General features: G+C 36.5%; 1 protein-coding gene across 1 annotated transcript in view; it reads right to left on the bottom strand.

Moving 5' to 3' along the window:
- Positions 1 to 22,607, bottom strand: part of wdr1 (WD repeat domain 1) — a 77,904-nt gene extending 55,297 nt beyond the window's left edge. The window contains exons 1-6 of the mRNA XM_069925990.1: positions 22,310 to 22,607; positions 19,858 to 19,979; positions 19,679 to 19,769; positions 17,171 to 17,318; positions 7,977 to 8,157; positions 4,910 to 4,987 (exon numbers count right to left, since the gene is read on the bottom strand). Coding sequence (XP_069782091.1) covers positions 4,910 to 4,987; positions 7,977 to 8,157; positions 17,171 to 17,318; positions 19,679 to 19,769; positions 19,858 to 19,979; positions 22,310 to 22,325 — 636 coding nt within the window. The 5' untranslated portion in view covers positions 22,326 to 22,607. The remainder of the gene's footprint in view (positions 1 to 4,909; positions 4,988 to 7,976; positions 8,158 to 17,170; positions 17,319 to 19,678; positions 19,770 to 19,857; positions 19,980 to 22,309) is intronic.
- Positions 22,608 to 26,677: the final 4,070 nt, after the last annotated feature.

Consider the following 26,677-nt stretch of genomic DNA (forward strand, 5'->3'; position numbering starts at 1 on the left):
AGTAAAAATAGAAAAAGAATTAGCAATTAAGGAAAATACAACTAAAAGAAGAGAATTGGCAGATAAAAAAATAAAATATGAAACACTACAAACATATAAGGTGGAGAACAATATAATGAAGACAAAACAGAAATATTATGAACTAGGTGAAAAAACACACAAAATTCTAGCATGGCAGCTTAAGACAGAACAAGCTAAGAAAATGGTATTGGCATCAAGGAAAAAAGACAAACAAATTACATATAATCCAAAAGAGATAAAGGAAAACTTTAGAGAATTCTATGAACAATTATACCGAACGGAAAACGAAGGGAAAGAAGGGAAAATAGATGAATTTCTAACTAAAATTGAGCTACCAAAACTACAAATAGAGGAACAAAATAAATTAACAGAGCCATTTGGAATAGTAGAAATACAAGAGATAATTAAAAAATTACCAAATAATAAGACACCAGGAGAGGATGGATTTCCAATAGAATTCTACAAAACATTTAAAGATTTATTAATTCCGCCACTCCTGGAAGTAATCAATCAGATTGATGAAACACAAAGCTTACCAGATTCATGTAAATCAGCAATAATTACAGTAATACTAAAGCAAGGGAAAGATCCACTCACACCAGCGTCATATAGACCAATATCTTTACTTAACACAGATTATAAGATAATAGCTAAACTATTAGCAAACAGATTAGCAGAGTATGTACCGAAAATGGTAAATCTAGACCAAACTGGATTTATCAAAAAAAGACGCACAACAGACAATATTTATAAATTTATTAACTTAATTCATGCAGTAGAAGGGAATAAAGCGCCAACAGTAGCAGTTGCTTTAGACGCAGAGAAGGCCTTTGACAGAGTAGAATAGAATTATTTGTTCAAAGTATTGCAAAAATTCAGTTTACCGGAGAAGTATATTAATTGGATTAAAGCATTATATAAGGGACCATTGGCAAAAGTGACAGTAAATGGATATGTATCAAAGCAATTTAACTTAAGCAGGTCAACACGCCAGGGATGCCCACTATCACCTTTATTGTTCGCGTTAGCTATAGAACCACTAGCAGAATTGATAAGAACAGAAAATAATATAAAAGGGATAAAAATAAAAGACAAGGAATATAAAATCAGTTTATTTGCGGATGATGTTATAGTATACTTAACAGAACCAGAACTATCAATAAAAGAATTATATAAGAAATTGAAGGAATATGGAGAAGTGTCGGGTTACAAGATCAACGTAAATAAAAGTGAAGCAATGCCTATGAATAATGCGGATTTCTCAAAATTTAAGAAGGAATCACCATTTAGATTTCAAATGCAAGCAATAAGATACCTAGGTGTACAAATAAATAAAAATCTCAGCCAACTATATAAACTCAATTATTATCCACTAATGAAAAAAATTACAGGACGATTTAGAGCATTGGAAAGATTTACCACTAACACTAATAGGAAGGATAAATTGTATTAAAATGAACATTTTTCCAAGGATATTATACTTATTTCAGGCACTACCAATACAACCGACAGAGAAATTCTTCAAGGAGTTAAAGAAAATAATAAGGAAATTTTTATGGAAAGGGGGGAAACCAAGGATAGCACTAGATAAATTAACAGAATGGTATAAACAAGGAGGCTTAAAACTGCCAAACTTTAAAAATTATTATAGAGCCGCACAATTAAGATACCTATCAGATTTTTATCAAACAAGGGAAAAGCCAGATTGGACCAGATTAGAATTAGATAAAATAGGGGAAAAGATACCTGAACACATATTATATAAATGGGATGAAAAATTGGTACAACATAGAAGTTCTCTAGTATTACATCATCTACTCAATATTTGAAAGAAGATTCATGTAGAAAGAAATAAAACAAATGATCAATTACCAAAACTAATATTGACGCAAAACAAGTTACTCCCTTTTACAATAGATAACCTTTCCTTTAGAGAATGGGAGAAAAAAGGGATTAAAAGAATAGAAAATTGTTTTTCAGGAAATAGATTATTATCCTTTGAACAAATGAAAGATAAATACAATATAACTCAAGATACAGCGCTGGCATATCACCAATTGAGATCCTACTTGAAGGACAAATTAGGAAGCAGTCTGAGTTTGCCAGAGGGAAGTAACTTTGAATATGTGATTACAGATACAATGATAATCAAAAGATTTATAACAAATATGTATATTAAACTGCAAGAAAAGGAGAATGAGGAAACAAATGGTAAAACTAAACAAAAATGGGAACAAAATTTAAATATAAAGATAAAAAAGGAAACATGGGAGAAGTTATGTTCTGGAACGATGAGAAATACAATAAATACGAGGTTACGTATGATACAATATAACTGGATACACAGGCTATACATTACACCTCAAAAGTTAAATAAATGGGACCCGACAATATCTGATAGATGTTTTCGATGTAAAAAAGAAAGGGGAACAACAATTCATGCTATCTGGACATGTGAGAAAGTAGAAAAATTTTGGGAAGATCTAAATCAGATATTAAATAAAATTACAGAAAACAATATACCAAAGAATCCAGAGATCTTCCTCCTAAGTAACATAAAAAACAAAGAATTTGGAATTGATTTGGAGGATGCTCAAAAAAGATTTGTTAAGATAGCTCTTGCCATAGCAAAAAAATGTATTATGTCAACCTGGAAATTGGAAGATAATTTGAAAATACAACAATGGTATATAGAAATGAATAAATGTATTCCATTAGAAAAAATAACATATAGTTTAAGAAATAATATTGAAATATTTGAACAAATATGGGAGCCTTACATGAAACATAATAGCAAAAACCTACCGGGGACATGCACTACCTAAATCAACGAAAGGAGAAGGAAATGATAAGAATTGACTCAGTGGAATTTCTTGTTTATTTTTATTGAATGACAACATTGTTTGACTGGTTTGATATATCTTAGATTTTGTACTTTGAATGGATGGGGGGGGGGCAGGTAGGGAGGGTGGGATGGGAGGAGGGGGGGAGAAAATGGCACTGTACATGTTTGAAAAGGAAAAAGTGTGTATCATGGTTAATGTGGTTTATGGTGTGAAAAATAAAACTAAAAAAAACAGAAAGATGACTAGAGTGGGGGGGGGGGGCGTAGGAATAAATTAAGGTTAAAGGAGGGAGCATGAACCTGGAGGGAGAGGAGGCAGGTGAGGTCCTAAATGAATACTATGCCCCAGCCTTCACTATGGAGAGGAACCTTGGTGAATAAAAGAATTAATACATGCTAATATCCTGGAGCACGTCAAGATTAAGAAAGAGGAAGTGCTGAAGATTGGAGAATCACAAAAGTAGTCCCCTTATATAACTAAGGTAAGGATAATTCTGGAAACTAGAGTCCAGCGAGTCTTCATCAATGTTGGACAAAGTATTGGAGAGGATTCACAAGCATAGTCTTCTCAAGGGTAGTCAGAGTGGCTTTGTGAGGGGCAGGTTGTGTCTCATGAGCCTAATTGACCTTTCAGGTGACAAAAGAAATTGATGAAAGTGGTGAATGTGGTGAAAATGGAATTTTGAAAGGTGTTTGACAAGGACCCTCATGGTAGAATTATACAGAAAGTCACAAGGCATGGAATCCATGGAACCTTGGCTGCTTAGATTTAGAATTGGCTTACCTGCAGAAAGCAGAGGGTAATAGCAGATGTAACGCATTCTATCTAGAGGTCAGTGACAAGTGGGGTTCCACAGGGATATACGATCAGGATCCCCTTCTGTGATTTTTATAAATGAATTAGATGAAGAATTGGAGGGGTGGGTCAGTAAGTTTACAGATGTTACAAAGGTTGGATGCATTTTGGATAGTGTAGAAGATTATTACAGGCCACAACAGGATATAGACAGGATGTGGCAGATGGAGATCAACTTGGAATCATGAGAATTCACTTTGGAAAGCAAAACGAAGGTGGAGCAAGTGTTTAAGGGCAGATTTCTTAACAGTATGGAGAGATCTTGGGGTCTAGGTCCATAGATCCCTCAAAGTTGGCACACATTGACAGAGTGGCTAAGGAGGAATATGGTGCATTGGCCTTCTTTATTAGGGATTTCAGTTCAAGAGTTTCAAGATTATGTTGCAGCTCTTATTATAAAAGTATGATTAGACCACACAAAGTATTGTGTGGTCACCTCATTACAGGAAGGATATAAATGCTTTAGCAATAGCACCAAGGAGATTTACCAGGATTTTGTCTGGATTGGAGAACATATCAAGCAAGATTGACAGGCTTATCTCTTTGGAGTGATGAAGGTCAAGTAGCGACTTAAGAGGTATATAGGATGACAAAAAGATTAGATTTGGTCAACAGCCAACACATATTTCCAGATGCGACAATAATACCAGAAGACATCTGTTTTAGTGGATAAAAATTTTGGAGAGATGTCACACTCAATTTTTTTTTGGTACTTTTGGTGGTGGTAGAGGCTGGTACAAAAGGGACATTCAAAGACTTGGATAGACAGGGATGCAAGAAAAAGAGTGCAAGGTCAGGAAAAGTTAGATTATTGTGGAGTAGGTTTACATAGGTTGGCACTACATCATGGGCTAAAGGGCCTGTGCTGTAATATTACATCTTAGCGATATGGATGAAAATGTCGATGGCATGATTAGTAAGTTTGCAGGTGACATCAAAATTTGTGGTACAGTTGACAATTAAAAAAGTGTTTATAGTTTGAACAAGATCTCGATCAACAGGGAAAGTGGGCTAAAAAAACTCAACTCTGACAAGTGCATTTTCATTAAAGTTCAAATTGTCTCAACATGCAGTCAGGTCATGTAAGAGCACAAACTGAAATTTCAGTCTGAAGTGATAGCGAGATAGCAAGTCACAAGCAAACTCAGAAATCGAATGTTCCACAAATAATTGAAGTCTGCCCTTACCTTCCCATCTGAACCGGCTGTCGCAAACATGTTCCCTTTAGGAGAGTACCTCACGCAGTTAACAAATGCTGAGTGGTTCTAAGATAAAAATCAGAGGAATCCAAAAATGAGCACATACATTTATTTTCTAGCTAATTTTAAGATAAAGAAATAAGCATTTAGTGCATCATGTTCTTCCTTTGAGGGTGGTATTGCTAATCTGAAGTTCCTGTGTGCAACTTCAGACTCAGAGGCAAAAGACCTCTGAGTCTTTTCAATTGAAAAACTGACACTGGAATCTTGGATCTAGACATCAGATCAAGATAAGACTCTGAACTCTTATCCTCTCAAACATGAAGAATTGCCCCAAACTTGAAAGGTTTTCCTCAGAGTAGTTAATCAACAGCTTGACCGTCACATTTTTCAGCCAATGCTTCAGGCTCGTCCATCTTGATCTTGAGTCTCATCTGACAGGTAGGTTAGACTAGGATAAGCTAGTGGTACAGTGACTGGAGTCTTCAGAATTACACCGTTTAGCTTCACATCATTAACTTGCACCCAAAATGCACTGAGCAAAACTTCTTGTTAAATAGATCCCTCTTGTTATCTGATAAATCATTGCTCTTCCATATTAAACACCAGATTGGAAAGAGCAGCAAGGGGAGCAAATCACAGAGGTACCTGAAAACTCAACACCCGTGAATGATGACAGACACAACAAGATAGAGAGGTGGACAATGAAGATTATTAAAGAATACTACAGGATCAAAAATCAGTAGGGAAATGGGTCAAGAAAAAAAAGATGCAATTCAACTCCGATAAGTGCTAGGTTTGGGATTTTGGCAAGTTAAACCAGAGCAAGGCCAAAGGGAGTGTTGTAGAACACGAAGGGGAACAAGTATATAGTTCTTTGAAAATAGTGACCAAAGTAGAAAGGGTGATGAAGGCACTTATCTTGTTCGTAGCTGCTGCCATTGTAATTATGTTCTTTGACTACCATAAGGGGCTAAGTGCCCATAACTCAGCAGATTCTTAAATTTAAAAAAAAATCTAGGTATCCTCTTTGGCTCCTCCTGAGGCAATGTTGATGGGATTGCTTTGGCAGGATTGTCTACATACATTCCTGACTGGTGAAATCTACTATTAGCTGAAGAGCTATGGCAATCGTGCCTAAATTTCTCTCACAATGCAGAAACCATTTATTATACATGCAGACAAGATCTTTACTCAAGTCTGCAGTTTTATCAAATGTACAACTGGTCAACTTGCTAATTAATGATGTTGGCACATTATACGATAAGGATGTCATTCTTTCTCATCAGTATTTAGAGGAACATTTACACTTTTGGCTAAATTTGAAACTTTGTGTTAAAAAACAAAAACTTCTGATTTAAAGAGATACACCAGTTTCTACAAGACAAAATGGGATACAAAAATATTAAAATCCATTTCTACTTTAGTCTCTATTATCAACATGTTGGAATTATAGATAGAAACAGAAGAAATGCAAGTATCTACATTTAAAATTACAAAAATCCATTATAATAAATACACTTCAAATCTCCTGAGTCTTTACAATTAGTGATGATGGAAGGAATATTGTGCATTTATTCTGGCCATCAGTACTGCCAACACAAGTTACTTCTGGCTACTGTCTTTCCCAATATGCTACCACTATATTTTTATTTGCACAAGCTCGATTAAAATCCCCTTACACCTATCCCCTCTCCCCTCATAGATTCTGCATCAACTCCTGATCATTTTTATTTACAAAAGGGATTAAACTGTAATTAAGGAGCAAAATATTCTTAGGAGGGATAATAACTTGCACATTGACCCTAAACCACTGTTTTTAAACTGCAGATTGTTGCATGTCTTGCAACAGATTTTCTCCCTCTCGAGTTTTGATTGATTCAAAACTAAAGCTGCCAAACAATTTGCAGGTACCACTTTCCTTTAGAACACGTGGTCTACTGAGCTCCACCAGCACTTATGCACTGTAAACTATTTTCATAATTGAACAAGTTGTGATTAAGAAAAATTGCATTTTAAATAGAAGAAATTTGATGAACCATCACAAATTTTATGAAGCAGCTAAAAACCCAAGTAAATTAAAACGTAACATTGAAATCATCTCACTGTTTTGTGCTGAAGATCCTTCAACACTGTTTACAAATCAGGCTAGTTTAAACTCCCATACCTATTTAAATAAAACAAGAATTGTTTTCTTTGGAGAATGGAGAGAGGGTATCATTAACACTTCTATCAAAATGCATCTGCATTGCTTAGAGTGAATCACATCAGCTAAAATGCCAAAAAAAACTTAACCATAGACCATAGCTTTAAAGTAACCTGGTACAGGGACTGCTCCTCTGATCAAAGATGTAAAAAAAATTGCACAGAGTTGTTAATGTTGCTCAAGCCATCATGCAAAGCAACCTCATCTTCATTAATATGTCCTGCTGCTCAGGAAGGCAGCCAATATATTGAAGGACCGTAGGCTATACTCGCTTCACCTTCTCCAACATTGTTCAGATTCAAGTACAGTTTCTTTCCTGCTGCTAGAATTTTGAAAAGATGAACTGTATTTTTCCCTGTAACCTGTACTTTATTCTAACACACCCTGCACTGATTACTGTACAACTAAACCCTGCACTTAGTTTTATCATTGCACAACTGCTCTATTTAATAATGAATGGGTTGGATTGTCTGGAGAACACACAAAACAAAGCTTTTCACAATATCTTGAGACATTGGACAATACATAATTCAATTCAAAAAGATTTGAGGGTGTTGCAGGGGCTGGAACTTAGTTGTGTGATATGGCTTCAATTAGAGTTGCTATCCTTTTTATTAGTTACTAAGAATCAAACAGCAATTAACCTGGCTACCTCTTGCTCGCACAGACAAACAAAAGTGCTACACAAATTAGGATTCTTATTTGTTGGCAAAAACACTTCATAACATGACATTTTAAATATTTTCTCATATTTGTTGGAAAAACACTTCATAACATGACATTTTGAATATTTTCTCTTATTTGTTGGCAAAACACTTTATAACATGACATTTTGAATATTTTACTTACAGTAATTGTTGACTTGAACTTAATAGGAAATGCTTCAAAGAACACACAGGAAAAATCATCGCTACCAGTCACAGCTCTGAATGGGCAAGTTGGCTTGAGAGATATGCTGTTTATCACTTTGTAATGGCCTAATACTTCCCCAACAGATACTCCTGTGTCCCACTGAATGACAACTGCACGGCTGCAATGATTCAAACAAGATAAACATTTGAACATTAAAAGTAATAACTTCTGAATCAAAATAACAAAGAGATAATGTATATGCGGCAATCTCTAGGAGTCTGCCCAAATGTGCACTCCTACCTATCCTAACAAAGTGAGCATACATTTTAAGGTGAAGAATTCCAGGACCCCATACCTGTCCCTCATCACCTACAAACTCCTCCTTGCCAACATCATTCACACAAGAGTCAGTTTTCAGAGGTTTGCTGCTGTCATTCCCATCCAGGTCACTCTCTTGCACTATGACCTTGAGCTAGAATATCAAGTTCTCGATTGCTTAGCGTGGTGTCTAAAATATTTAGCTTTCACAATAAAGACTGCACTAACCCTAATAAATTTTTTGCCCAGCAATTAACTCTGGTACATTCTCATCATAATTTAAGATCTCAACCAAGCCTTGTATCCTATTCTCGAACTGTCATTCAAGATGTTAATTCATCTTTATGTTTTCCCTCATTCCCATTATCAATAATAGGTTTTGAGACTTCATTGTTTCAATGTTATTTTTACCTTTAGCAGAGCACTTAAAAAATAAAACTGGAATGGGGATTGTTCAATTTCATTCCAGTAATCTCTAGGACTAAAAGTTAACTTTAGTCTTGAAAGTACTTAGAGATCATCCTTCATGGAGAGAAAACTCTTATAACCCACAAACATGATCGAGGAATTTTTCATTTCAATCCTAACTGAACAACCCAACCAGGCCATTAATCTGTAGAAACTCCAGAAAGAGAATACAGCTCTCAATATCACGTCAAGCACTCTCAAAAAAAAATGTTTCAATCAGACTGCCATCAGAACTCACTCTGCCATTAGTTTCTTCTTTAAAGAATCAGGTGAGGAACTTTTGCTTCATCCTTCCATGGCACACATTATTTAAGTAAACCAAAAACATTCATCTCTTCTTGTAATTTCTATCTTGTAAATAGTGCTTAGAGTTTGCTTTTATCATAATTGTGTAAAATTTTAAAAAGAACTTCCTTACTCAAACATTCTAATCAATCAACAAGACAAGCCAACTTCCCAATCGTTTTCAGCAGTTGCACCTACAGACTCCCAAATGTTAATTACCAACATTAGGTGCTCCTCCGTTAAAGTAGACAACCTACAATTTCCCTCATTATATCCACTTTTCACCAATTTGCCCATGCTTGGTCTGGTCTGCTTGGACAAGAGCCATTATATAATGCAAGGACAATTGGAGATCAAAAATCAATATAATCACCATCATAGCCACCTCTCAAAGCTCAGAATTTTATTTTCAATACTTCTCTTACTGATATTAGCCATGTTAAGCTCTTCAATCATACCAAAGCCTCACTGTCCATTTTCTGCCTGATGCTTTTTAGGCCTTCTTTGTTCCTAATTACAATTTCTTCCACCAAGGGATCCCTGCTTACTTTCAGCACAAACTATTTTTTTTTTTTTTAAATACTTCATTTTAAAAGTTTAAAACCACAATTATATTCAATTATAAAGTACATATAAAGAATGTGAATTATATATCTACTCCCTCTACAATTAACCACTAACTAAAAAAGAAAGGAGATAATCAATTATATACACAATTCAACTTTACAGCTGTAAAATCAAGAATCATCACCCCAGAACAGATCGAGAGCTCATATCTTCACACCAATAATTTTTAAATATGGGTTCCATACTTTAAAAAAAAATGGATATTTATCCCATAAATTATGTTATCTTTTCAAGAGGGATACAGGATTTCATTTCAGTATGCCATCTTTGGATGCCCAGCACCAAATCGATTTCCAAGTGATAGCCAAACATTTTTTAGATACAGCTAAAGCTAATCATAAGAATTCAGTTTGATACATAGCTTATCTTATTTTTCAACTAATCATTTTAATATCTCCTAATAAAAACAACATTGGATCAAATTGTAACCAAAAGGTTTTAAATTTGGAGCATAACCAAATCGAGTGAAGAACCTTTACCACATCTAAAACATAAATCTGAGGATGTCAAATCTTTAAAGGGTTAAATATAATTGATGTAAAAAAATTATATTGGACTAATCTATATCTTGCATTAACAAGTTTAGTCATATTATCTCTACATAAATTCCTCCAATCATTTTCATCTATCTTTCTATTCAAATCAGTTTCCCATTTAATCTTGATTTATGAATATTTAATTTAGGTATTTTCCTTTGTAATAATTTATACATCTCTGAAATGAATTTATATACAACTCTTTTAGTAATAATTCTAATGTAGATTATCTAGGTAATTTTAAACTACAACCTAACTTTTCAGTTAAAAAAGGTTTTACTTGATAATAACAAAAAAGTATGAGAAATTTTACACATTTCCTTCATTCGATTAAAATAAATAAATTTCTCAGCCTCAAAACAATCCTACACCTTTTTAAGAACTGATTAACAGTAAAAGGAAAAATGTATTCTGATACAAAGACATTTTAGGTGAAATCATACCTTTTCCACCTATCTCAATCAATTTTATTCCAGAAATCCATTAAATATTTCAATATCAGTAAATCTTTACCAACTAGCAATTTTGAATTGCATTTATAAATATTTTTTGCATACATTTCTCACCATTTTTAGCTAATTTTATATTTTCCCACATTGAAGACTTATTTAGGTCAAACATTCCACTTATAAATTTCAATTGAGCAGTTTTATAATTATGAAAATGTGGAAATTGTCAACCACCCAATTCAAATTTCCAAGTTAATTTTTCCCAAAGACACTCTAGCCATTTTCCCTTTCCATAAAAATGTCCTAATTAAATTAAGATCCTAAAGATTGAATCCTTGGAAAAATATTTTAATACAATTTACTCTACCTATTAAAGTTATAGGTAAATCATTCCACTTATTTAAATCATCTAAATACTATTACTATTAAGTAATAGTAAATAATTCAATTTAAACAAACTATCCAAATTTTCATCAATTTTAATTCCCAAGTACTTCATTGGATTTTGTGTCCATTTAAATTGAGCAATTTGTTTACACAAAGCATAATCCACCTCAACTAATGGCATAATTTAACATTTGTCCAAATTGATTTTATAACCAGATTTTTCTCCACAATCTTGTAACTTAATGAATTTTCAGGATCTGTTATACAAATTAAAACATCATCAGCAAACATACTGATCGTAAATTCCTTACTATTAACTTTAATTCCTTTAATATGATCTTGTCTTATTAATTGTGCTAATGGCTCAATTGCCAAAACAAATAATGCTGGAGACAAAGGGCATCCTTTAAAAAGTAGAATAAATTTGTTCATTATACAAAAATCCTTTGGCTAAAATGTTTAAAGTCTTAATCCAATAATAAATATTGGTCTGAACTGATTTTTTTTAAAAACTTTAAATAAATAATTCCATTCCAACCTATCAAAAGCTTTTTCAGCATCCAATGATAAAATTAAAGCTAAATCTAACTTCTTCTGAGATGCATGAATTATACCAGTTAATTTAGTAATATTATCAGTTGACTATCTTTTTAAAAAAAAACAAATCCAGATTGATCTAAATGAATTAATTCATTCAGTCTATTGGCCAAACCTTTAGCTACAATTTTAAAATTAACATTCATTAAAGATATAAGATTCTGGTTTTAATAATTTTTTTTAATCTTTCTTCGGTATTACTGTTATAATAGCATTTAAAAAAGATTCTGGAAATGAATGGGTTTGAGTTGCTTGTTTTAATACTTCCATTAATGGAGGCATTAACAAATCCTTAAACTTATTAATAAAATTCACGTGAAACCATCTTCACCTGAAGATTTACCATTTTGTAGTGTTTAAAGCCATAATAACTTCTTTCACCATAATTAAAAGCTTTATGAGCTTGACAATTTAAAGACGGGAGTTGAAGCTTAGATTAAAAAAACTATGAATCTTTTCTTCATAATTATTTGATTGAGATGTATACAAATTAGTATAAAATTCTTTAAAGGAATCATACATATCCTGAGGTTTATAAGTAATTTTTGATTTTTTTTTTTTTAAAAAAAACAGCATTAATAATTCTTGTCGTTTGCTCCGTTCAATTGCCAGGCCAAAACCTTGTGTGCTCTTCCTCCCAATTCATATTTCTGTTTTGTTCTCTCAGTTAATTTCTCTGTTCTGTACGTTTGTATCAAATTATTTTCTAATTTATTAATTCCATCCCTTTCCCCTCAGATGTATCTTTTTGTAAAATTTTCTCTAAAATTCTTATTTATTTCTCTAATTTATCTACATCTTTAAGATAATCTTTCTTAATCTTAGTTGATTAACTTATTATTTGGATTTTTAAATGTTTTAATGCATCCTCTAAAATAAATTATCAACTAAATTAGTATTTATATCTAAATATATTTGCATTTAGTTCCTTATAAAATTACAAAAATCCACATTTTATAATAAAGAATTAAATCTCCATCTACGTTGAATCAATTTTATCAAAACTTGAACATCAATAAAGGTGAATGATCTGATAAAATTCTAGGTTTGTTGTGTGTATGTAACGTGTCCTTGTAAATGAGCTGAAATTTTAAAAAAATCTATTCTAGAATAAGAATCAAATCAATATGAATAAATGAGTAATCTTTCCCTTGGATTTTATTTTCTCCAAATATCTAAATTCAAATCTTCCATTAATGCCAAAATTTTTTTTGCAGTTTTTGTCTTAATGACTTTTGTGATTTATCCAACAATGGATCTTAACAAGAATTAAAATCCCCACCAATTATTACATTTTCTTTTGTTTCTGCAAGATAAAGGAAAGTGTTTTGAATAAATTTCTTATCATTTAGATTAGGTTTATAAATATTCATGAGTCCAAAACTGAATAAATTTGACAATTCACCAAAACAAATCTTCTCACAGGATCAGTAACCACTGATTGCAATTTAAATGGCAACATTTTTATTAATTAAAATAGCTACTCCTCTCGCCTTAGAATTAAAAGATGAAGCTACAGCTTGACCAACCCATTCCCTTTTCAACTTTTGATGTTTTTTCTGTTAATTAAGTCTCCTGCAAAACTTTCAACTTTTTAATACAAGCTAAAATTTTCTTCCTCTTAATTGTATTATTGAGCCCATCCACATTAAATATTACACAATTCAAATTATTTACCACCATAATTTTAAGATTACAATTTTCATATCCCGCTCCAGCAGATCTCAGCTCCACAGCTAATCTTAAAACAAACAGCTCCAAATATAGAAAAGCAAGAAATACCCCAAGGAAAAGAGAAAACCCTCAGGAAAAAGTACTGATAAGATCAGCACTAATCCCTCTTATTATGGGAAGTAGTCTTCGCCACTAGATGGCAAGCAGCCTCAGAAGGAGAAGACAGAAAATAAAAAGTCTGCTTCTCCTGGACAGAATATCAAAAATAAATGTCAATCAGTTCATTAAGTATGGTAAGCTTTTTAGAGATCTCTATTCAATTGATCGTCGTCAATTTCAACTTCAATTTCAGTCAATTTTCAATGCTCCATTGAAGATTCTTCTCTCGATCCATCTTGACTCATCCTCATTTGCTGGAAGAATAACTCTACCATTTTGCAAGTTTCAGATTCATTAGCAAAAGTTGTGGTTGATATTCTCCATAGAAAACTTTAAGAACTGCAGGATGTCGAAAGGCAAATTTATACCCTTTCTTCCTTAAAACAGATTTTGCTGGATTAAATTCTTTCCTTCCCTTAACAATGGCATTACTCAAATCTGCATAGAAGAACACCATTTCCAATCATTAATGGGCCTTGTTGTTTCCTGGCATTTTGAACTACCAATTTTAGTATAATTTCTCTATCTTGGTAACCTAAACATTTAATCAAGATGAAGTGTGCCAGATGTCCTGGACATGGTTTCTTTCTAATGGCTCTATGTGTTTATCCAGTTCCAATCCATTTGGAAAGTTTACAGAACCCAAAATTTCAGGTATCCATTTTTGAAAAAAAAAAACTGTACTGAATTAGTACCCTCAAAATCTTCAGGAAGTCCAACAATCTTAACGTTATTTCTGCGACTTTGATTTTCCAACATGCCAACTTTTTGCAATAAATCCTTTGTCTGAACCTCACATGCTGTAAAGGAATCTGCCATCTTATTAACTGTATCTTTACATTGTTCAACTTCCCTATGACAATCTTGGAAATCTTCAAATTTTTGAACTTTCACTTCAATTTTATCGACAGTTTTTGTACATTGTGCCATATCAGTTTTCATTTCAGTCATTTCTTCCTTGATACCTCCCAATTGTGTACTAAATTCAGTTCTCACTTCAGCAAACATTTGGTCCATTTTCGCACTCATTAAATTTATTTGTTCTGAAATCTATTAAAATTTTGAGGGTTTAAAGTTTCTGGGGTAACATAATACATTCCCATTTTTTCTTGCTCTTCCACCATCTTCCAATTCCTCTCCTTGTGACTGTGGTAAATAAAGCTTCTTCTGTCCTAATCTCTTCCTCTGTCGATGTTGTTGTTAGCTGAATTTGTTTACGGGCCTTTTGCCTGGCCCTTGTCTGGCCAGCAATGCTAGCTGACATGGGCCCAGCTGGCTCAGTATAGGCCACTTCCGTTATGCACATACGCTGAGGTTCATGCATGCAAAGTTGTTCCTGCAATGTTTCAGTAGTTTTTCTGTGCTCCAGCACCATCTTCTTCAGCTCCCTGAGGAAGTGGCGCTGGAATAGCCCAAATTCTTAGAGGACGTCATGCCAGTTGAGGCTGGAGAGGAATCAAGACCAAAGGTTCAGCTCTTAAGGTAGGCCCAGTTTCTTCAATCACAGTTGCTTCTTTTATAGTGGTTTTCTTTTTAGATTTTTTTGTAGCAATTGTTAAAGAGGTTTATAAAAATTTTAAAAAGTCATTTAGTTTTTTTTTTAAAAAGTCTCTAAAATTCAAGTTTTAATTAATTCTGTCAAGAGAGGTGTTTCCCACATTTCCCACCTATGCCATCACACCACCCAGCTGATTAGAAATCTTGATTTGGGGGGGGGGGGGGGGAAAAAAGAGACAAGATGTTCCTTATGTATCAGGGGAAAATTATTTTATTTCTCCCCCTGCCTCCCAAAAGTTAAAGAGTCTTGATATAATTGTAGCTTTGGCTGTAGTCCATCTCAATTCAAGACTAGCAATCAAAAACATTTATTTGTGCTAGCAATTTCCATCATGTACCAAATTTTTGTGCATTAAAATTCTAGTATAGAATTTATATGCCGGTTCCTGATCGGACTTTAATATCATTAAATCTACCTAAATCTCTAATCAGCTCCACAGTCTCTCTTACCAAGAATTTGACATCTACCTTCTGGCTTTGATTCTTGAATTACCCCTTTCAGATAACCTCAAGCTGCCTCTGGCTCATGCCATTGAAATCTTTCCATTGACAGTTACATCTGTCCCAGTAGAAAAGTGACTTCAAAAATTGCCATCTTCATTATTCCTCCATGTACCTGTCCAAGTATTTCCTACCTCTGAAATAGTGATAACTTTCATAAAAGGATATCACGTGTATTACTACTTTATTCATATTGTAATGACACCATAATCATGCATAACGACAAGGAGCAAACAGAAATAAGAAATTCAATACCAAGAATGACATAGTTCCTACTTTAGAATAGAAATAGCTCTCCCATTCATTGATATAGGACCAATTAATTCATGCAAATAAACAAGGCAGATATTTGGTTAAGAAAGAATAAGCCAAATGGGACCAGATCAAGTAGGTACCTTGGTTGGCATGGATGAGTTGGGCTGAAAAAAAAACCTATTTCTGTGATGGATAACTCTAGGATTGAATGTTTTCAGGCCAAAACTACTTTCTGCAAGCAACAAATGGTACGAGCAAGTGCCCATAAGAAAAAGTTTTCCTATTTTTTAATTTAATCAATTTAATTATGAATTTATATAGTTTTTCTGCATTGCAACAGCAAGTCTACTTAATGAAACCCTTTGTTTGGACAGACAGTAGATTGACTCAAGAACCACCATTTCTTACACATCATCGATTAGGTAAACTGTACTAGAAGCTCAGGAATCTACCTTCATACAGTTCTCTCTATAAAGTTGTGCTTTGGGTAACATTTTCCTATAATTATACGTGGTAAAACATTAGAATAACCATTTCCAATTCAACAATCTGGCAATTAAAGTTTTGGCACTTCGGAGGAAATACAATACAGAATGCAATTCCATATGGAACCTATATGAATTGCCCAATTCATAAGGAAGTTTAATTTATTGTTGCACTAACAAAACACTATTACATGTTATAACTGTTCAATAAAGTGAAAAAAGGATTCTTGGAAAATCAATTAATTACGAGTTTTAAATAATCAGTTCTTAAAATTTTCAGAACTCTCCATGCTACAAAACAAATATTTTTTGAAGGGTTAGCCCCTGAAAGCATGTGAACATGGATTTCATTGAATGAGCATGGGATTATCTACATTTTGATTATTAAGAAATGTCAAGTATTTGTTAAGTGAATTTTTTAAAATATACATATATATATATATATTTTTTTTTTTAAGTGTGGTTTTACTCATAATAGACCGCAACCTTATTTTAATTTCTATAAAAGGAGATGAGGTCTCAAAATAAACTGGAATGTGGGCAAAGTACCAGGATTGCTGCCTAAATGCAAACAAAATGCTGGATATACACTCTGCAGGTCAGACAACATCCCTGGAATCAATGAACAAAGGGTAAGGAAATTTTTTAAATCAGTAAACTTTTAAGAATACTTTTAAGTTGTGTTCAATTATGTTTTTTTTCCCCCTGGAAATTAACATTTCTTATTTTGAATGGAGGACTTCTAAATAAATCAAACTTCTCCCTGGATTCAAGAGGTAATATGGTTTTTAAAAACACCAGCACTTAGTATGTACTTTACAAAACAACAAAGTTGTGAAGAGAGAATGGAATTACTTCAATACAAGAATTCAGCATGTCTATTGAAAACTCACTTCACATTGCCTTCTCCAGCAACTGCAATCTTTTGATTATCTGCAGACCAACAAATATCTTTGATTAAGCCCACGAAGGGTTGGTATTCATATTTGAGTATATGCTCCTTCTGGACAGTATCCCAAATTCGAATTTTCCCATAAGCATCTGTTATAAACACAAAGAAAACAACATTTCTAAATTTTGGCAGACGAAGTAGTATTATTTTCATATTTCTATCATATTTTGTCAAAAGTAATATGGAATTAGAAAAGAAAAAAATTATACTGAAACATCAATTTTGAATATTAAGCTATTAGGTCTCTAGTTGTCACACTTTGAATATGACAACCACTGCTGAGGCAACAAAGTATACAAAAAGGAAAACATTAGCCTGGTTTCAGGAATAAAGGGTCATGCTTTTAGACAAAAACTGTAGAAACCTGTGCCTTTCAACTGCACTAGAAGTTGAGGATATAGAACAATTAAATGCAATTATTTTTAAAATTTACTTTAAGAGCATATTCAGAGGATATTCAGGTTTTTAAAAAGTGAGATCAACATTTCATGAAGTACAGTACTTCAGAGGTGATGAAACAGACTAGCTCAGAGTAAAAACTATCAACGGGTGGATGTTTTAACAGGGGTTAGAATTATCAGAATGGATGTAGGGGTTGAAACATAATCTGCATCAAAAACTGCCCTGTGATCCAAGCTCTAAATTCATCATAGGACTACAGACAAGGAAAGCCATTCTAATTTATTTAGAAGATACTTTGTTAGCAAATTAAGATAAATTTCAAGATAAATCTATCAGGCAAAGCTTTTTTAATTAAAACAATATGTGCTTATTAATGCATAAATTAATGCATCAATTTCAAGATCTTTCAACACTGTTTCGACACTGAGCAAGTGTTCTTCAATGTAGATTTCAGAAGGTTAGTTTATTTGGCAAGGTTTTAAACAATCCTATGCTTGAACATTCAGGATGCAAGTACAGGATATATAGTAGGTCAAATAGGAGAGCCAAATGAGCAAGTTGAGAAGAAAATTACAGCAATGGAATAGTAATTTTGAGAGAATGAAACTAACCCAATAGATTACTTTGGATGATATTAAATAAGCAATGAAATGGAATTTTCCTAAAATTCAGACCTGATCAGCCTAATAAAAGGCATATATAAATACACTTTTGGAGAATTAGATGGCCAACTGGGACCTGCAAATCAGAAAGGCAGTTTAGATTAACAATGTAAAAAGGAAATGAGGAATTTAAAAAACCTGACCAGAAGTTCAGAGATTAGTAAAGCCAAACTTAGTGGGATAGAAAGAATCTGTACAGGATAAAGTTTTAGGAGACTTTTAAAGTGATACCTCGCAGAATGACTAGGTGAATTTCCATGAAGAGGAAAAAAGTAATTGTTTCCAAGGTTAAAAAAAATGAAACATAAAAAAAAGTAGGAATAAAAGGAGAACCAGAATGAATACAAGCAGAGAAAGCAAGTAGCGATGGGCAAAAAGAATGTATGACAAAAAGAGAATGGTAAAGGTAGGAACCAAAAATAGTGAATGAAAAGTGGGAAAGGACAAGTTGGAGCAAAGGCAGCAATTTATCTAGAGATGCAGAAAGCATAGTTAAAATACTAAATTAGTGATTTATAATCAATTTTTATCCATGGAAAGGATACTATCAAAATTTTGGCAGTGATAGGGAATGCAAAATACAATTCATCAACCAGCTTTGGTCTGAAGCCAAAATCAAATCCTGAAGTTCAACAAAATGTGCAACATTTTGCTCTTAATGTAAAGAGAAAACTGATGTATTCTGCATCAATGAAACAGTTATACAATTGCATCAAAGTTTCAAACGGTCCCATTTACACTGCAGGCTCATTACATGATGAGCCACCAGCATGTATAGAGGATAAAGCAGCATATTCTGGACCTCTGTTTTTGGCCATGAAGCACAGATCTCACGAATAAATTGATGGCACACCACTGAGTCCAAGAACATTCTATAAAGGCGCCAATTCAAGAAGCCGGAAATAATCTGGACCTTCAGCTTTACTTGCACATCGAGTGCTGCCCCAATTATTTGGGCAGGCTCACCAGTCTTCATTTAAAATGAAAGTTTAGGCAAAAATTTCAAAATAATGCACCTTAATTAAGTGTTGTGTTTTTTTAAATTTCATTCCTCTCTTCCCCCAATTTTATCAAGTGTTCAGAGGCTATCACTATACCAAAAAAAATTAAACTGATCAATGAAATACATATCAGGGAAGAATGGAATGATAACAGATCTATGCTATTAACTTTGTTTGAAGCTGACTTCAGTGTTAAATATCCCTAATAAATTGAACTTGTGTGAAATGGCCAATAATTGAAATAGAGAATACAGTAGCAAAAATGTATATGTATGTACATATGAAAATGCATACATATATGTAAAAATATATATACATGTAAAAATATACTATATCTATTTCTGGGGAATGAAATCACAGGAGACCAAAATCTAATTCACTTACCTCCTGAAGCGATGTAATACCCACTGTGTGAATACTGGGCAACGTGAACCCGGTGAGCATGCTCGGTGTAAATATCCGCAATTTCTGGATTCTGAAACCAGAAACTGCTTTTAAAACAAATACTGTCATTTTTAAAGTATGCATTCAAACCAAAATGAGCAAAATAAAAAATGCATTACATCGATGTTTCTTATGATGACACTTTTGTTATTGGTGTAAAGAAAGTTGACTTCTTTAGGATCTCGTCCAATTACTTTTGAAACACCTCTTTCAACTTGAGGGAGGCATGCAAACACTTTGCCTGTTGAAAAACAAGGAAGAGATTAAAGCAAGAATGTAAAAATCAAACTGCAATTTGCTAGCCAGAAAATTACTTGAAATGAAATGTCAAGGTTCCATTAGATGAGATTATAAAATTGGGTGAGAAATTATGTGTCAAGGTCTTCATCTGAGGACAAGTCATCTTAAATGATTACTATAGTTGCTGAGGCTCATGAATTCGCTACACAAAGCGAGCATAATTATTCAAATTTTAAAGTTTCAAATTTTTTCAGCCAAGTGACATTCAAATTTAACTCAATTCAAAATACTGACAACTTGTGAAGTAAATCATACATACAAGGGTGACAATATTACAACAAGTAACATTCTTTAAACATAATGCAGCAAGATGTGACTTATTCAGACTTTTTCTTAAAAAAAAATAGGTTTAACTTATGGCCTTGGCAACATTCCTTCTCAGACAATACCACAAAGGGTTTTTAATTAATTGAAAAAACCCTAACTTCATGAATTACTGGAATACTGACAATAATCAGCCTCTGTACAAATAGGCTGCTTCATTCATTATTGATTTGGACAAGTGTTGAGTATTTTTCAAGCTTAGATCTTGATGTCAAGGTTGGTTTTCTAAATTTAATTGCTGAAACCAGGTAATGAACATTTTGTCTCAAAATACTACAACTCCAGGGTTTATGCTATAAATACAAGTATGATATTTATGCCACCAGTCTCATCTATCTTTCAGATAAGAAGATGTAATGTGGTCACATCTGTGATTTCAAGCACTATTCAAAAACTCAAATAAAGCTGGTTATCAGATTCTTGCCAATCACAATTATGTTTGCAGGCTTGTATCCATTACACCAGTGAACAATTCAAAAGCAATTCATTGTTTGTAAAGTATGGTGCAATGTTAAAGTTGTGAATTCACTAAAATATTTTTAAGATTTACATGAAATCCAATACATGAGCACACAGAGTATAGAGTTTTGAACAGTAAGTGTCTCTTGAGGATAGACATTTCCTTGAAACAATTACATCTGGGATCAAACTATTGAAGGTTTAAATTCAGCATTATTGCTGTCACAGTAGAAGTAGTATACAGATTCACAAAGCGCAATATCATGTTGTTCTTGCATCTTCCCACTATGCCAATTTAGTACATTAAAGTGACAACAATGACTACACCTCTATTTAAGGCAGCTATTTTGTATCTCTTAAATTTGCTGAAATTACCCCAAAAAAGAACTAGAATTACATTTAGTCATCGCCTATTCATGGAAGATACTTTTCATTTTTTCATCCAAGGACAATGACCACATTTTAACTCATGGACATTCTGCTGTGTTAATTAACAATACATAGAGACTTTATAGTGCTTTCTTGTTTGTTATTGCAGACAAAAATAACAGCTTGTATTCCTCACAATTACTAAACAAGCACACAAACTGTAATTTTCCTTGGTTTCACTCTGGCACAGACTCGTGGGCCGAAATGACTGGTTACGGTGCTGTGTCTCAATTAAAAGGTGAGCCACCCCTCTGAAAAGTCCAACTGTCTACTAACAGACCTGAGGTTTGATACACGTTATATTGTTAAGGTAACCCGAAGAGAATTCCCAAGCAGCGGGATACAACGTAATAGAAATCGAACTCGGCATTTAAATCAGCGTTTGGTCCGTGGATGATATTAAGGGGCCAATTGTCGAAATTTTATTTTCTACGTGCCCAACTGGATGACAGTAACAACATCCAATGTACACGATAAATGGGCTTCAAAAAACGCAAAACAAATCAGAAAGGTGTGCACCAACAAAGTGGGAAAGTGTCCAAGTTTTAAAAAGCAAGCTTTTAATAGGAATGGTTCACAAGTTGCTTGAAAAAAATCATTAAAACAAACCATTTTTGAGATCTCGGCCAATAGCTTCTTCTCGAGTTGGAAAAAAGATCAAATACACGAAAAAAAGGGAAGGACACTTGTTAACTCCCTCATTCACTGCCCCGATCTCAGAAATCTCTGGCAAATTACCTCGACCAAACAAACACGCCCTTTTGTACCATTATTTCGGAATATGAAGCATGACAAGAATGCAACCGTCAAGTTTGAACCAGTTTAAGGAGAAATGAGGGCGGGAGGAACAGAACCGTGGGAGAAGCGAAGGGAAAAAAAAAGGGAAGAGAAAGGCGAGGCCCCATTTTATCCAATCTTGCACCCTCGGGCCTGAGATGAGCACAGCCGGGGCTGACCCACCACCTGGCCTGGAGTCAGGGGGTGCAAAGACAGTCTCTGCTCCATTGGCTCTCGCTGCCTCGGGAGGTCTTCCTGCTAACCCACCCGGGAAATACTCACTCAGCTCGTAAGACATCGCCGTCGGATGACGCGCGCCGGCCCGGGACACAGTGGAAGGAAACGAGCAGCGGGAACCACCACCGTTACTGCTGCTACCGCGGCTGCTGACACCCTCGTCTGCCTCTCGGTCGCCGCCCGGCCTTTTCTCCCCACGGGTTCAGAGCGAGAGACCAGCGCACACCCTAAACCCGGAAACAGGCGTTCGGCAGCAACCTCGACGCTTTGACCATATATAGTCAAAACTGCTCGATTCGCTGCGGCTGCGGGGCGCCGATGCCTCGCCACGAACCTCCGCCTCCTCCATCGGGCGAGGAGTGACGTCAGCACGCAGCCAAGTCAGGTGGACGTGCTTGCGTGTGCCCGTCGGCTGCACGCCCGCCCGCCGGGATGAGGTGTGCCGTCCAGGTTGGCCTTGGAGCGATGAGGGACTTGGAATTGCAGCTGTGTTTGTCGTTGCGATAGCCTCGTCTCAGCTTTTCATTGTAAAAGGTCCAACTCCCCGTGCAAGCGATGAAAAGCAGGACTGCACGAATGAGTTAGTGCGCTAAATGCTGCGAGGGTGCTTTTTACGTGGGCAGAGTTGCACTAAGAAGGAGGCATTGAAGTGAATAGCAAAAGCTGGCAGTTTTATTTTAGAAGTTAAAGAGGTTACCCGAGCCATTAGCCCCTTTACCACTGGCATCCCAGTTAATTGGCTGTGCCATGTCCCACTTGTGCCGTTTGCACTGGGCCACCCTGAACTGGGACATTAATTGCTTTTCCACTAAACACAACTCATCCCCAGGGTTTGGAGTGTTCTGCCTTCGACTGGAAACGGGTGACTTTCTGCTGTCCCTTTTCCACTGGTTTTGTCAGCACACTGGCTTCACCAAACACCAGGGATAGGAGTAGGGGGTCGAGGTGGTTAATCCCCGGCGTGAAATGATATCATTTGACATCGGTGTTTGGATTATGTTCCTTTTCCGATGGACCCTGCAGTTAATTCCTGGGACAGGGTGCCAGTGGAAACAGGGCTATTGTCATTGGTTAGGTCCCAGACATGACAATAGCCCCTCTTCCACTGGTACCCTGTCCCAAGAATTAACTTGGACAGGGTCCAGTGGAAAACGAATGCTGTCCGATCGTTGACATCAAATGATGTTATTTCGCGCTGGGGATTAACCACCTCGATCCTACTTCTATCCCTGGCATCAGCTGATGCCAGCGTGCTGACAAAAAACAGTGGAAAAGAGTCGGCAGAAAGTTTACCTGTTTCCAGTTGAAGGTGGAATACTCCAATCTCCAGGGATGTGTGTATTCAATGGAGAAGCAATTAGTGTCTCAGTTAAGGGTGGCCAGGTAGAAACAATGCAAATGGCTTCCTATCCTGGGACACTGCGCAGCCAATTAACTGGAATGCCACTGGATGAGGGGCTAATGAGTTTATCGTCCTTCAAGTTGCACAATAAACGTATGCACTTAAATTCTTTTTTGATACTTCAGAATATGTCCTGGTAAAGAAAAACTATCTTTGGCTTGGCTTCGCGGACGAAGATTTATGGAGGGGGTAAAAGTCCACGTCAGCTGCAGGCTCGTTTGTGGCTGACCAGTCCGATGCGGGACAGGCAGACACGGTTGCAGCAGCTGCAGGGGAAAATTGGTTGGTTGGGGTTGGGTGTTGGGTTTTTCCTCCTTTGACTTTTGTCAGTGAGGTGGGCTCTGCGGTCTTCTTCAAAGGAGGTTGCTGCCCGCCAAATTGTGAGGCGCCAAGATGCACGGTTTGAGGCGATATCAGCCCACTGGCGGTGGTCAATGTGGCAGGCACCAAGAGATTTCTTTAGGCAGTCCTTGTACCTCTTCTTTGGTGCACCTCTGTCACGGTGGCCAGTGGAGAGCTCGCCATATAACATGATCTTGGGAAGGCGATGGTCCTCCATTCTGGAGACGTGACCCACCCAGCGCAGCTGGATCTTCAGCAGCGTGGACTCGATGCTGTCGACCTCTGCCATCTCGAGTACTTCGACGTTAGGGATGAAAGCGCTCCAATGGATGTTGAGGATGGAGTGGTGACAACGCTGGTGGAAGCATTCTAGGAGCCGTAGGTGATGCCGGTAGAGGACCCATGATTCGGAGCCGAACAGGAGTGTGGGTATGACAACGGCTCTGTATACGCTTATCTTTGTGAGGTTTTTCAGTTGGTTGTTTTTCCAGACTCTTTTGTGTAGTCTTCCAAAGGCACTATTTGCCTTGGCGAGTCTGTTGTCTATCTCATTGTCGATCCTTGCATCTGATGAAATGGTGCAGCCGAGATAGGTAAACTGGTTGACCGTTTTGAGTTTTGTGTGCCCGATGGAGATGTGGGGGGGCTGGTAGTCATGGTGGGGAGCTGGCTGATGGAGGACCTCAGTTTTCTTCAGGCTGACTTCCAGGCCAAACATTTTGGCAGTTTCCGCAAAGCAGGACGTCAAGCGCTGAAGAGCTGGCTCTGAATGGGCAACTAAAGCGGCATCGTCTGCAAAGAGTAGTTCACGGACAAGTTTCTCTTGTGTCTTGGTGTGAGCTTGCAGGCGCCTCACATTGAAGAGACTGCCATCCGTGCGGTACCGGATGTAAACAGCGTCTTCATTGTTGGGGTCTTTCATGGCTTGGTTCAGCATCATGCTGAAGAAGATTGAAAAGAGGGTTGGTGCGAGAACACAGCCTTGCTTCACGCCATTGTTAATGGAGAAGGGTTCAGAGAGCACATTGCTGTATCTGACCCGACCTTGTTGGTTTTCGTGCAGTTGAATAATCATGTTGAGGAACTTTGGGGGACATCCGATGCGCTCTAGTATTTGCCAAAGCCCTTTCCTGCTCACGGTGTCGAAGGCTTTGGTGAGGTCAACAAAGGTGATGTAGAGTCCTTTGTTTTGTTCTCTGCACTTTTCTTGGAGCTGTCTGAGGGCAAAGACCATGTCAGTGGTTCCTCTGTTTGCGCGAAAGCCGCACTGTGATTCTGGGAGAATATTCTCGGCGACACTAGGTATTATTCTATTTAGTAGAATCCTAGCGAAGATTTTGCCTGCAATGGAGAGCAGTGTGATGCCCCTGTAGTTTGAGCAGTCTGATTTCTCGCCTTTGTTTTTGTACAGGGTGATGATGGTGGCATCACGAAGATCCTGAGGCAGTTTTCCTTGGTCCCAACAAAGCTTGAAAAACTCATGCAGTTTGGCATGCAGAGTTTTGCCGCCAGCCTTCCAGACCTCTGGGGGGATTCCATCCATACCTGCTGCTTTGCCACTTTTCAGTTGTTCGATTGCCTTATATGTCTCATCCAGGGTGAGGACCTCATCCAGCTCTAGCCTTAGGGGCTGTTGAGGGAGCTGGAGCAGGGCGGAATCTTGGACTGAGCGGTTGGCACTGAAAAGAGATTGGAAGTGTCATGACCATCGGTTGAGGATGGAGATCTTGTCGCTGAGGAGGACTTTGCCGTCTGAGCTGCGCAGCGGGCTTTGGACTTGGGGTGAGGGGCCGTACACAGCCTTTAGAGCCTCATAGAAACCCCTGAAGTCGCCAATGTCCGCGCTGAGCTGGGTTCGTTTGGCGAGGCTAGTCCACCACTCATTTTGGATCTCCCGGAGTTTGCGCTGAAGATGGCTGCATGCGCGACGGAAGGCTTGTTTCTTCTCTGGACAGGACAGCTTTGTAAGGTGAGCCTGGTGGGCAGCTCGCTTCTTTGCCAGCAGCTCCTGGATTTCCTGGCTGTTTTCGTCAAACCAGTCCTTGTTTTTCCTGGAGGAGAAGCCCAGTACCTCTTCAGTGGATTGCAGTATGGTAGTCTTCAACTGATCCCAGAGGGTTTCAGGGGACGGGTCCGTGAGGCGGGTTGCATCGTCGAGCTTTGCTTTGAGGTTTGCCTGGAAGTTTCCTCTCGCTTCGTCTGACTGCAGGTTTCCAACATTGAACCTCTTTCTGGGGGCTTTACTGTTCCTGGGTTTTGGCGTAAAGTGAAGGTTGAGCTTGCAGCGAACCAGCCGGTGGTCAGTGTGGCATTCCGCGCTAGGCATGACCCTGGTGTGGAGCACATCTCGTTTGTCACTTTCTCGCACCAGGATGTAGTCCAGGAGGTGCCAGTGTTTGGATCGGGGATGCATCCAGGTGGTCTTAAGGCTTAATAGTAAACCAATTAAATGAAAAGAAACAATAAATATGTAAGCTGGATAATCGATATTCAGTGACTGCAGTGCAAAAAAAAAGTGATTTGCAATAGTGCAGTCTTTATGTTCATAATTTTGAGTTGGAAGGCAGAAAGAAGGTAAAAAGGAATTTACTTACAGGATGAGTGTTTTATTATTCAGGTCTTTATTTAGACATACAACACAGTAACGGGCCTTTTCAGCCCGAGTCCAT

This window comes from Narcine bancroftii, chromosome 3 (assembly GCF_036971445.1).
Source record: "Narcine bancroftii isolate sNarBan1 chromosome 3, sNarBan1.hap1, whole genome shotgun sequence".
Taxonomy (NCBI): Eukaryota; Metazoa; Chordata; class Chondrichthyes; order Torpediniformes; family Narcinidae; genus Narcine; species Narcine bancroftii.